The following is a 14,105-nucleotide window of genomic DNA, read 5'->3' on the forward strand; positions in this document are numbered from 1 at the left end:
TTTAGTTCATGAACAAAAATGAGATGGAAATACATTAAATCTTGTCTCTGCTCATCTATCACTGTGACATTGTCATGTGACACACAGTGACACCCCCGCTTTCAAATCTGCAGCTAGCAGGTGCAACATAGCCTACAGAAACATGGGACAGACAGTAGGTGGACTCATGGTGAAAGGTTAAAAAAAAAAAAAAGAAGAGTAAATTATAGTTAGAATTTAAAGTTAATCCAAAGGCTATATATAACGTTCCAACAATAATGTTAATCCGACCGCTAACTAATGCTGGCTAATTTACTAGCTCATAGCATGGAGACTATAGTAGCCACTTGTTGATATACTGCAATTGTGTGTCAAGTTGTTTTTCAACAAAAAGATGAGAGAAAATTTGACGTGAAATTGTTTTAGATCCGAAATTTTCAACATTATCTGCTGAGAAAAAAATCTACAGGGGTAAAAATGATTGTCCTGACTAAAACTACTCTAAAACGTTGACATGTTTTTGTTGACTAAAACTAGATGAATAAAATTACGTTGTCTTGCACTAAAATAAAGACTAAAATGCTAGATTTCTAAATGGACTAAGTAAAACGGGATGAGGTTGACTAACTTTGAAAAAACAAGCGTTATTAAAACTGGACTAAAACTAGAGATTCAATTGAAAAATGGCGGATGAAATTAACACTAGTGTAAGTACTGTACGGTATGTGTTGTTACTGAGTTAGAGTACAATTATGCAACTTGATTTAAGACTTTCTAATGATTTAATTTAAATACCCCCCCCCCCAAAATAAATAAATAAATAAATAAAAATAACTTGGGACGTGCTTGAAATAAACCTTGAAGGTTAACACTTGACTTATTTATGACTTGCACATTTGTGACGCACCCACCACCATCACAACTAGCGTCACTAATACAATAGAAGACAAAAGTGGGTGATCCATGGTTGCCATGGTAACAACAGAGATGCTATTGTCCTTATTATATGCCACTAAAGCATCCACATTATTTTCAAGCTGTTATTTAAAAAAATGGAAAATAGAGTGGCGGGGGGGCTGTTTTGACCATGTCCTCGTTATGCCAAAGGCAAATGAATCAGTCTTCACACAGCGCACATTTGCTCATAACTGCAGAGACCAAGTGATCGTCTTCAATGTGTTTCTTCATCACCGTGAAGATAAAGTGTGCCTTTCAGGAGAGTTGTTCTCATTAGCTTTTTTTCCCGGCGGGTGAACTTGTTTAGAAGCCCACACTCACACGCGCACAAAGCAAAGTTACACTTTATGGCCTCTTGTTGCTTCTGTTGGTCTACAGAGTATCACAGGTTGAGTGTGTTTGTGTGCGGGGTGGGCCGACAGGGGGTCTGAATGCAGCTAATGCAACCAGAATGAACTGGTTTGGTAGACAAAGGCAAGGGGGTTGCCTAAGGGGTAGTGGGGGGCGAATCGTTTGAGGTGGGGTGCTTTGGGGGTGATCTGATGATCGCAGAGAGAAAGAACTCGACGAGAAAGTTGACGCCCTCGACCTCCACTCGAGTCCGAGCTGCTCCACAAGTAAGTGCTTCCTTGTCTTCTTAAGATCTGGCTATTGTCTTCTTTTAAGCGAGAGAGAAAAAGAGAGCGAGACTAAAGATTCAAGATAAAACTGTGATATTTTTTTTTTAGGGTGTATATTGAGAAAGCTTTTTTTTTTTTTTTAAATAAAAAAAGAAGTTATTATTAAGTTTTTATAAAATATTGAGAAGACTGGTTGAGTTCAAAGTGGAGCCAAGTTGAGCAAAGTTTTGTCGTTTTGTTGTTGTTGTTTACACTTTGGGCCCCGAACATCATGGACTCATTGGTGGGTATTTGCAGGGATGGGGCCTGGGGATGTGTGAATAATCAATTAAGTTGACAAAATGTAGCTAGAATATTACTGCTCCCAAAATAGGATTGTTTATGTTTATATGCTGATGCCCCCCTCCCCTTCACAAAACCCTCCACCCCGCTCCCTCTTTCTGTCTGTCCTTTGTTTAAAATTTGTCGACTTGTATGCCATTATACGAGCACTTTTCCCCCCGTTTATTGCTACATGTCAGGTAGTTTTTACATTCAAAAAAACAATAGCAGCAATGACCAATGTTTTTTTTTTTTTTTTTACTGGCCCTTGCCTGTTGATTGACTTTGCTAATGTTTGTCTCGATGAAGTATGTGAACTGTAATTGACTGACGACCAGTCCCGGATGTAGTCCACCATTATCCAAACCTGCCTCACAGACATACATTAACAACAAAAACAGAATGGAGTCCTAGCTTGCCGTGGCAGCATAACCATGGAAACCATTATACATCATGCAAACGTTCTGAAGATGCATTCAGTGGCAACACAAAGGCAGCATCTAAGAACTCTTCCTTTTTTACTCAACAGCTAAATGAATGATGATGTTTTGGAATTTCACAGGCTATGTTTAGCAAAGTTTAGTCAAGCAGACAGACCAAAGGAAATGCGAGAGACAAAACACTTGACTAGAATGTTTCACTTTCACACACATTGAAAACTTTAGCTATTCATCCTCAAATTATTTGCAAGGTTTTCTGTGTGTGAAGAGAGCAAGAAATAATGACCAGGGTGAACGTTCAACCTTCCTACCTTTAAATAAGTGATTGCTCTTTGTACAGAGACATTTCTGGATTTGAAATAATTTCAAACATAAAATGTAAAAACTGTTACAATTACAACCTAAATTCTAATATATACCATTTGAAATTGTATTCATTTTCTTTAAGTGTTTCTCTAGGCTCCACAGTATGTGATTTTTGTTTTTTTTGGTCTGAACATATTTTAGGCTCTATTTATTTATTTATTTAACTAATCAGACTTCAAATTTGTCCTCACAGGGCCAGATTGCTGGCCCTTGAAAAAAATATATATATATTTTTTCCATCTTCTGATTGGTTGGTCTGTACAAAACTTACTCAGTTCAATTTGAACACATTAATACATTTAATAATCAACATCTCTAGAAATGTGGCGTCTTTAAGAAGATGTTTCCACCCTAATCATCTTTATAACTAAATCCACGACTCCCACTTTATCGAAAAAGGAACCATTTAATACTGTAATTAATGCCATATTAAAGTCAGTACAGACCAACTTAGAGTTGGTGACATACATACCCAAAAGAATTATAATAATAAAAAAATATATTTTTTTTTTAACTTAAGTACGTAAGAGTGGATTAGAGTCAAACCAGACATGCCTGCCAACATCCCATAATACTCAACCTCATTCATAGAGAAGCAAGAGAGCGAGAAGCACTCGCACAACTCTTGTCTTGGCCTCATGTGTTTTTAAATATTTGTGCGTAGTCACCTTTTAGAGGGCCTGGCTTTGTATTGTTTTCAGAAAGCTCAAACCCTTGCTAAAACAAATAATTACATATTAAAGCAACAATCTTTACAATATATGCCGAGGCTTGTAATAAGTGTAGCATCATTGCTGTTACCCTGGTAAGACTGTTTCAGGGCCAATCTGTAAATAAATGATCATAGCTTGGGTAATTTTTTGGTAAACAAAAATCTGCGATATTGCTCATAGTTCAAACAAAACCGCATGATCTTTGTATCTATCCATTTTCAAATTCTCCCTGTTAAGATCACCCAGTGACAACATGTTTAAAAAATGAAAAAAAGCCCTAAGATTGAACCTTGAGGGACACCACATTTGTGTTTATGGCTCGTAGATGAACAGTTCTATTCATTGAGGATGCCACAAGATGGCGTCAAAGCCCTCGATCATTACTGAAGTAGTAATTGGTGTCAAGGAAGTATTGTTGAAGTGATACATTTGGACGGAGATGAAGGAAGTTGTATGTCAGAGAGGTGCTACATTCAACTGGAAGTTAGGAAGAGTCTTCACTGCAAATGCTTCTACAAATGCAAATGTTTTCTAAATGAAATGATCATTTAGTGCTAAGGCTAATGTTGTAGTAAGATACATTTGAAAACAGGTATTTTAGGATCGATGTTTTTGGTATATTTTGAGTTGAATTGATTAATACAGGCATTTTGTGTGTGTATGTGGCGGGGTGGTCTCGCTTCTGTTTTGTTTTCTACACAACCACTTTTTTCACATGGTTCAGTCGTTCGACCCCCCGAGGCAATTTAGTGTGCTTCCGCATGGTTGCTAAGTGGGTTGCTCTTTTCAACCTTGCACTCACGCTTTTCTTTTTCGTAGTACATTGCTGCCAACCATCCATACTTTTCCCCCCCTCATTAGGGTCACAGGTGAACTTAAAGCTCATACCAGATGACTTTGGGCGAGAGGCAAAGTACACCCTTGAGTGGTCGCCAGCCAACTGCAGGTCACGAAGTACTTACATTATATTGATGGTTCAGTTCACTCACAAATGGAGTTCAGTGTTAAATCTATTAGTTCAAATTATATTATGTTATATTATGTTAATTTGCAGCACGTGGATGTGCCGAGGCTCAGTGGTTGTGAATCACTGGATCATATTAGAGCAAGCAGTTATACATTATTGTAACAGTGTTTACCCACAACAATGGTCCTCGCATATAAAAAAAAAAAGTTCATTTGAAGCCTCGAACAAAGTACAGTAGGACTACCTGCTGACAGAGCAGCTAACCCGAGTCCATTTAATTCCCACAACAGATGCTCCATTTGTAGCTAAATAAAAGCTGTTCTTTGTGGTGGGGAAACTAATGATGTCACAGGCACGTTCTGGTCTTGAGCTTGTGACCACATGACAATGTTGACCTTTAAGCATAAACAAGCCCCGGGTCATTTGTCAGCACTGACTTAACCCAGAGCCGTCGACCTCCGACCTCTACCAGGGGACTTAATGAGACACACATATTTGAGTTCAGAGTATATATTCTTTCTGTGATGTCAGCTTTGTGCTGAAAGCCAAACACAACCAACCACTAATCGCAATATTCTCATAAAATAGACTGTGCCTTGAGTTTAAGTCGTGCCATGACCACGCTTGTTTCAATTTGTATCTCAAATAATCTTTCCCCATTGAAATGAATGAAAATGCTATTAATCTGTTCCAGCTCCAAGGGGAAAAGGGAAATATTTAATATTGTAGCTAATAAATACATAGAATAATGTCTAATAGAATGCAAAGAAATTTTGACACTTCTTTTTTTTTTTTGCTTCAATTTAATGGACATTGTGCTGCTCTTTCTGATGTGTGTGCCTTGGCCACCTGGGGGTGGTATAGTATAGCTGGAGACACGCAGAAGGTTTTCACAACTGACTCAGTAACCTGTAGGGATATTACCGTAGTCACTTTTTGCGAAGGATGACAAATATGGGGCATATTCTCCCGTTCGCGCTTAAGTCAATTCTTAAGTCAGTTCGCCTTTTTTACGCACTTCCAATATGCAGGGATTCTCCCAGCCTGGCTTCTGACAATATGTGCGCAACCACCAAAAAGGCGTGATTCAGTGAAGTCTTCGAGTGGCCCTAATTTACGGTGTGGTGTTTTCATGAGACGAGAGAACTCTGCAGAGATGCATTTTGAAAATATGGCACACTTTGTGAAATTAACTTTGTGGATCCAGAAGTCATTGCCAGTGGCCTGCGCCCGCTTCATCTGCAGGCGTGTGTTTCTGCATTCCCTTTTTAATAAAGCCAACAAGCACAATACCGTGCTCGTAACGGAATGTTTAGAATACGGTGCAAATTTTGGTTGCCAAGCAATCCACTGCAAACGTGGGACATCAAATCCACCCCCAAATCTATAACAATGGCTTTATTGTGATCTGTGCTTCAACTGCAAGTCTCAACATATGGAATTGCTCCTCACAGGTGAAGAAAAAAAGTCAGCCGGCGGCCCTGATGCTTTTATTTGACATTCATAATGCCGACGTTGAGCCGTCATAGGGGCAGCCAGTGACAATATGCGGGGCACTGACTTGGTTCTGAGCTCACAGCCACTATATACATATATCACATTTTTCCTCAAGTCAAAGAAAAAAAATCTGAAATACCTCGCAAGTGAGCACCACTGTATTTTTACCCGGTGGTGAGGTTTGAATTCACCTCAACCTGAAGTTTGAAGTAGGCATGTTATGGTTAGCTGCAGATATTCCGTCTTACTGACTCATTCCACAAACTTCCATTTCAATGAAGCGAGTGAGTGTGAATGTCTATCCGATTGCTGGCGACCAGTCAAATGCGTACCCGGCTTCTCGGCCAAAGTCAGCTGGGATCGGCTCCAGCTCGCCCAGGACCGTGACACAGATAGAAAATCAATGGATGGGTTTTCATCTGTTTGCCGCACCTGGCAAACAGCAAGCTTGTTTCCTCGTGGGAGGCTCCTACAATGCCTTGACCTCCTTCCATGGATAGACCTGACAACAACAAAATTGATACATGCTGATTATTTTCCATGCTCGCGCAGTATGTTCCAGGTCAGTCCTGAATCGGGCGAAGAACATCCTCCTCATAAGAATTGTCTTTTTCAAACTAGGAACTTCAGATCTTTTCAAAATACATGAATAGCCTGGCTGACATAAATAAATTGATGATGAATCTTTAATCAATGAGAAAGGGAGAGTATATTTTTTATGTAGTATCCAACAGAGTGCCTGGACCTCTTTCCAACCTCTTTTTGATGAATATTTAACCCTTCCAAGAGCACCAGGGGGTACGGAGGTACCAGCTCCACTTTTATGTTTTACATCACACATTTTTGGATCAAACGCCGACTTTCAAACATTGTAATGTCCTATTTATGTGTAATCCTTCTTATACTGTTTTGAGATTCCCTCATGGATTCCAAAGGTCATCAGGTGCATGTTTCCGTGCAATTGTGGTGGTTACCAAAGACAAACTCCCCTGTGAGAACAGTGCCTGTGAAAATACACGTATACTGTACATTACTTGCACTTGATGGGTTCAAGATTCCGCAATGAAGAACTCTATCAAGCTTCTTCTTGAATATTATTACCACATTCCCATAAGAATACACACATTTATGGCATGTTCAGTTGTACAGTTTCAATATCAGCACTATTGTCACCATTAACAACACACTAGTAGCAAATCTAAAATACAGTGGAGTAAATGAGGCTCAAATCTGACCTGGAACAGCCTCAGTGTAGACTTTGTAGCAACCTGTACAAAACCATATTTGTGCATTTTAAGTCACTTTCAGAAAAATCATCAAATTTCAGCATCAAGGAATGACATTCAGTTTTGTTTTGTTTAAAGAATTGCTGTCAAATGTCAAAATGGGTCAAATTTGACCTGAATTGCCAATAAGGGTTAACAACCCATAATAGCATCGTGCTAATTGAAAATGTTTCTCAGTCCGAAAGACTGTACAGTCACAGACACTGGTGTCAAACGCCAGATCTGGTCCGCCATTTTATCTGCAAATCTTGTGCATCCTCATGATTCTTGCTAAAAACTCTGCCAAAATGTAGAAACAATATCATTACAACTTGATTAGTAGTTGAACAAACTATCGTCCTTGACGTCCAATTTCAAAACCAGCAATCCATCACTTGTCCTGTGTATATGTAATAATATGAGGAGATCACAGTCAAAATGGAGGGAAATCCTAACTAATGCGGCCTGCGACAAAAATGAGTTTGACACCCCTGGTCTACGAGAAGAAGACAGAATGTTGAACAGGTTGACATGTTAACATGGACTTTCTGACTGCTGTGTTTTTGAACAGGATGAAGGCTACGCTGCTGCTACTCTTTGTCGCTCTCGTCGCAATCAAAGCCGTAGCTGGAGGGAAAAACAACAAAGGTATGAGTTTCCCTCCACCACTCTCATCTTTGCTCATGTCAAAAAATATCTACTTCCAACACACAAAAAGGTTGAGTTTTAAAGTTTAAAGGAGACATATTGTGCATTTTTCGCCATTATAAAACCATTACCAGACATCTTCATTTATAACACATCTGCAACATGCGTTCTGAGTATCAAGGATCTATTCTACACACACTATTTCTAGTCTTTCTGAAATTAGCCCATTTGTGAGGGCAACCCTGTGTCATCCAAGTGACTGCACCTCCCCCCATATACTGCCGAGCCAACTGTATGGATTTTGTTACCATGACAACCAGCGGTGGAGCTGTGGGATTGAACAGGCACGAGCAGAGCCCAGATTGTGGGATAAAAACCAGCATCCATGAAGATGTTAAAAACGTGTTCAACGCAGCAGTTCACCAAACTACTGTTACGTAACAGTGGGGTAGAAATGCACATTGGTTCCCCCACAGACTCATTTTCAGGAATTGGATGAAAACAAAAGATTGCTTACATTGGCGACTGCACACTAGCCATAATTGACATTTCAACAGGTAAATTCTTTCAAAGACAGAAGAAGTTGAAACTAATGCTAAGCTAATGTATGGCGAGCTTTAATTGTCACGGTGAAAAGGATAGTGCTGACATGAGCTCGCTGTTATGCCTTGCTAAATTTCTCAAAGACAAGTTGACAACACAACCTAGAATGATTCCCAAACATGGCATTCACAAAAGTACACGCTGTTCAACCTCAACTAAATAGCAACACTTGCAATGCTACGCTAGCATCAGCACTGTAGATAAGCGACGATAGCCGCAAATGCTATGTCGGCATAGCATGGGTTATTCATAGAGTGTTACTTTACTATAACATTAAAATGTTATCATGTTGAAGTTTTATATTCAGAATGTAAAATCACTTAATAATCCCAAAGATGTGCTAATCTGACCTGCTGAGCAGGCATGTTGATAAATGCTCACCGCTTCTGAATCCCATGAGCTGCTAAATCCCGTTCACTCTGCTTCTGTTTGCTTGTCTTATGTTGCATTTCTCCAAACCCCCCCCCCCCCCCCCCCCCCTCGATAGTTTGCAGCATGTTCCTTGTTTTTCTTTGAATTAGAAGACCATATTGTTAATGGCATGCCTGTTAACCAAGTTTTGCTCGATCCACAGAGAAGATCAAACCTTCCCAGTCCGGGTCAGATTGCGCCGACTGGCGCTATGGAAACTGTGTCCCTAGCAACGGGGACTGTGGTGCCGGGTTCAGGGAGGGGATATGTAATCAGCAGACCAAGAAAATGAAATGCAAAGTTCCCTGCAACTGGAAAAAGAACTTTGGAGGTAATAGCCCTTAATTAGCACAAACTACAAACAAATTATTCTCACATCTTGTCGATTAAATCCTTTGTGTTTTCAATGTCCAGCTGACTGCAAGTACAGGTTTGCAAGTTGGGGCGATTGTGACCCCGATGCTGGCGTCCAGAGCAGAAGTGGGACCTTGAAGAAGGCGCTGTATAATGCTGAGTGCCAGCAAACCATCTCTGTCACCAAACCCTGCCTTGGCAAAACCAAGACAAAAAGCAAAGGTTAGGCTGACTGTGGTGTGAAAACACATTGCAATTGTAAATGTACTTGAAATGTTTAAAAATATATACGTACCTAAGAAAAATATGAATTGAGCATTACCTTGACTTGCGATTTTATCAGCATTGGATATTTTCTTTTGCATTGTGCAAGTGACACTTTTTTTAATTAACCGGTATCTTTTGGGTTTCTAGGAAAGAAGAAAAAAGGCAACGGACAGTAAATGCAAGAGAAGAATTTCTCGGGACAGACAAGACAAGGATCTTTATAAATAAATTGTGTGACGCGACTCACCTCTGACTTTTGGACAGTTGAACTGAAATTTATAGAACTAAACTAGTTTTGTTTGTAGACTTCCTCAAAAGCGGACAAATTTTGAAGTAGAAAGTAGAAAATACTCCATTGTGAGTCTCTTCTGAATCTGATGTTGGCAACTTGGTCTCAGGACCACCCTGCTATTACTAATATCTAGTCATTCGTCAATAGCATTAGCGAGTGGGTGCGCTGCAACAGTACGTAGATTCCATTACACTACATAGCAAACACATTTTCAAATAATGATGTCATTTTTTTTAAATCATTGATTATATTATTAATAAAGGTCAAGATGATATTCCAACTAAATATTTGTATGTATTCTTTAAAATTTTCCTGAGGTACAAAAAGCTGTAAAACTTTATTTGTACAATCATATTTGAACATGTTTGTAAGTTCTCATCATGCAGATACGCACACTCATGCATTGTATTGCATAAGGAGGAAGTGAAAACAAACATAACACACAGGATTCCCCAAAAGTAAACTGTGGAAAAAATAGATTTTGAAAGCGTTGAGTTGATGACTAACTGGGAACAACAACAGAAGAAGGAGGAAAGTGAGGCAGGAATGGACGACTATCACACAGATTGCCTGGCAGAGTTTACACAACCCGCAGCACGCTTAAGCTCACGACCAATCAATGAGACCTTGGCAACAATATTTGAAAACAGTCATTAAATTACCATCTTTAGCTTCACAGAAGGATCAACATATTAGAAAGAGCTCTGCGTACATTCTACCACAATTCATTTCCTGCAGGTTTTCACTGGCAATTTGTGGATTGTTGTGCACCAAAATGTCTAATATTGTTTCCAAAAAGTTTGGTTATTTTTTTGCAATTAAAACAAAAATTATCAGTGACTTTAGAATGATAGTTTCATGAGGCTGTTAAGTACTGTATTATTGCTCTTTGGTTGGATGTTTTCCAATGGGACAAAGCATTTTTACTATACAATTTAGTGTTTAATTAGGATTTAAGATTATACTCTCCCATGTGTATAAAGGAACACAGAAAACGATACTCAGGCTGCTTTTTTTTTTTTTGAGATTTGGGGGAAAGCCGAGTACTATCGAGTCATGACTTTGTGAATTGTAGCCAATCAAAGAAGCGCCCTGACTGGGGAACAAAGAAGCAGCAATAAAGTAAAAAAACAACAACAACAAAAAAACCATGTCTTATCCTGTCATTTTATTGTACTGTATAAAAGCGGCTCCTCAGACGATTTTCTGAAGCAAGTCTTTTTTGACGACGTAGTCATTCTACAGCACTACCGCCTCCGGACCCTTCGGAAACACTTGGAAAAATATCGGCACAGCACATCTGGCAGTGAAAGTTCTTCAGTTTTTTTTAGGTTTTTTTTAGATCACGAGAGAACGTGTGATTTCTGCCTGGGAGGACGTTTGAGGTTGATGGTGGAACAGAATGCGTGTGTGCCTGCGTGCGTGTGCGTGTGTTTCGATTACCGGAGATCAATGATCAAAATTGACTGATTTAAAAAATATATATTATTTTTTATCTTTTGTGCGGATAGATAAATAAAAGACAATATTTAAAAATGTGAAAAATCCCAAGGGCGGGGACGTAGTGTGGTTAAAATTCTGCCCAGGAATTCTGATGGATGGAGGCTGACATGCCCCGAAACCTATTCGTTGGCGGGGGATGACGGTTGACTTATCATGATTCATTGACGGGAGTGCGGATTGACCCTGAAGTGCAACAATTTCAGCATGGAATGGACTAGGGTGACCATATTTTCATTTCCCCCCAAAAAGAGGACATTTTGCGCTATCGTGGTACCAGTCGCGGTAACATGGTGCACTCCACCTCCTATTAGTTGTGCCATAAATTTATAAAACTCCCAGACGCCCGGACAGGATGTAAAGAAGTGGTCGGTCCTCCCAAAGCAGGACGTTTAGTCACCCTAAAATGGAGCAGCTGTACGGCAGTTCTCCCCAAATTTCCGATAGCCGCCAAACCCCTTTCCTAATTATGCACACTCTGGGTTAAATACGATTTGGCTATTTCCTGTCAAATCTGTCAGGGCATGTTTCATAAAATCAACATTAAATGATGACCGAATGAGAGTTGATTATATACTGTTCAGTGCTTGCAAAGCAACCTTAACTTGTGTTTTATCAGCACACAGCAAAACTAATCTAAATGCAATTAGGAGGTCCAGTATAGACATAAGATGTGTTCCAAATCATGATGCAAAGGATCAAACCTTTTGAGGATTTTTCTTTTTCCTGTTTTTTGTGTGTGTGCTAATGTTGTTTCTCTTTCTGTTAGATCAGTCATATACACTAAATCTCTAACAGGTTTAATAAACACTACTTTCCCAGGGGAGCCCAATTAAATGAAAATTACTTAAGAATGTTGTTCTACATCATTAAGCAAGTCACAGTTTTTATACACAATGAGGGAATAAGAAGCCTCTTTCTGTTGATGAAAAGCACGAATGCCCTGCAAACGGAATTAAAAGACTGGACAACTAAAGAGAATGATCACACTGTTAAATAACAGCGGCAAATGGGTTGATTGCGATAACGGTGTCTTAAGGGAATGTTTCTGTGAGGCAAATGCATTGTTTTAAGATAGCAGCTGCTAAAAGGCCACTGATGATGATGAGCAGCGAGCAGTTATTAGAGGCTGCTTATGTCTCTGGAGTCCCAAGAAGCGCGAGACGCAGGCTCGTCCAAATGCTTGAAGTCATGCACAATTCGGCCACTCCTCCAGTGATTACAAAAAGAAACATTATTGCAGTGCAGAATGTTTTAAGTAAGATGATTGGCCCTTTGATGTGCCAGCAGGTGTAAAAAAAAAAAAAACGTTTCGGAATGACTTTTTAAAATTTATTTATTTATTGAAATGTTTTAACCTTGGCACTAAAAGAAAAATGGTGCCTTCTTTTGTCAAATCCTTCTCATAAAACACAATGAAACAACCCACGCTGCAAAGAATAGCATTGAAGCTTTGCCTGCTAGTGATAAAAAAGGAAGAAAGACTCATCATGTGGCCATCAGCATCCCCCGACCTCAACTCTTCTGAGAACCCTTTTGAGCATTCACAACTCATTCACATTTTATATCCCTCAACTGGAATGCAAACGTTTACTTCCACTGATGAATGTGCACGTTATGTCCGTTTTTGTTTTTGTTTTGTTTTAACAGGTAGGGGTGTGACATGGTCTCATCATCTTGCCTGTGAATTTCAAATTTGAAAACCACCGTAATGGTTAATCACTGTCATTGACGGCTATAGACATAAAAAATTCAAATTTCTATTAGTTTAACATTTTTTCCATTTTTGTTAACAAGAGTGTGAAAACCTATAAAAAAAAATTATTGTACATTTAGAATGGATATAAAATGTGTAATTAATCGTGAGTTAACTAGTGAAGTCATGCGATTAATTAAGCTGACAAATTTTACTCACCTAACGCCCCTAATTTTCAATGATCTTTTATTTTTTTAAGTTGTGAGTTAACGAGTGAAGTCACGCGATTAGTTAAAAAGATAAACAATTGTAATCACCTGACGTCCCCTAATTTTTAACAATCTTTTTTTTAAAGAAAAGATTAGAAAGCGTCAATTATAATTATAATTATAATCGTAATTAATCGCAGGACTTCACTAGTTAACTCACGATTAAACACAAATTTTATATCTGTCCTAAATGTACAATACAAAAAATTCTAGGTTTTAATAGAAATAGCTCAAATTATTTTTTGACGTTTAAAGCCGTCAATGACAGTTAATGAATTAAAAAGAAGAAAAGATAAAAAATTTGGAGCATCAGGCGATTAAAATTCTAATTGTAATTAATCGCATGACCTCACTAGTTAACTCACAATTAATCACAAATTTTATACCTGTTCTAAATGTACAATAAAAATAATTCTCGGTTTTCATACTCTTGTTAACAAAAGTGGAAAAAAATGTTAAATAGAAATAGTTAAAATGAATTTTTGAAGTCTATAGCCGTCAATGGCAGTGAATGAGTTAACAGATCTCGCCGTTGCACCACTTTTGCTTTGAGATCAGCACAGCTTTTGAGTTGAGAGTAAGATAAAGATTTGCTGGTGAATTTTGGGTTGTCGCACCGAATATGAGAAGGTAATTGGGCAATCTCACACTTAAACAGAAAATGGAAATGGATGGTGTAAATGCTGTCGCAGTTGTTAGAAGAAAATGTGTGTCGCGATAAGGCATGGGCACTAACGGAATACATATACTGTACTCTATTATGGTAAAAAAGGGGGGGGGGCAGTTCACAGGTGGTAACAAAATGGGGATTATTTTGTAGGATTATAATTTGCCTTGTGCTGCCACTTGCTGTCAACTGAAAATGACATCACAGTGCCCAAGGGCCCAGCTTGCGTGCGTCACAGGTGAGCCGTGATGATCGTTACCTGATTCTGAACAA

General features: G+C 38.8%; 1 protein-coding gene across 1 annotated transcript; it reads left to right on the forward strand.

Annotated features, from left to right (window-relative positions):
- Positions 1 to 1,444: 1,444 nt before the first annotated feature.
- LOC144056929 (midkine-A-like) lies at positions 1,445 to 9,985 on the forward strand. Its single transcript, XM_077574088.1, has 5 exons — positions 1,445 to 1,553; positions 7,697 to 7,773; positions 8,951 to 9,118; positions 9,202 to 9,363; positions 9,556 to 9,985. The coding sequence occupies exons 2-5, from the start codon at positions 7,698 to 7,700 to the stop codon at positions 9,582 to 9,584; spliced, it is 435 nt and encodes a 144-aa protein (XP_077430214.1). The 5' UTR covers positions 1,445 to 1,553; position 7,697; the 3' UTR covers positions 9,585 to 9,985.
- The last annotated feature ends 4,120 nt before the right edge of the window (positions 9,986 to 14,105 follow it).

The sequence above is a fragment of the Vanacampus margaritifer genome, chromosome 1, assembly GCF_051991255.1.
Source record: "Vanacampus margaritifer isolate UIUO_Vmar chromosome 1, RoL_Vmar_1.0, whole genome shotgun sequence".
Taxonomy (NCBI): Eukaryota; Metazoa; Chordata; class Actinopteri; order Syngnathiformes; family Syngnathidae; genus Vanacampus; species Vanacampus margaritifer.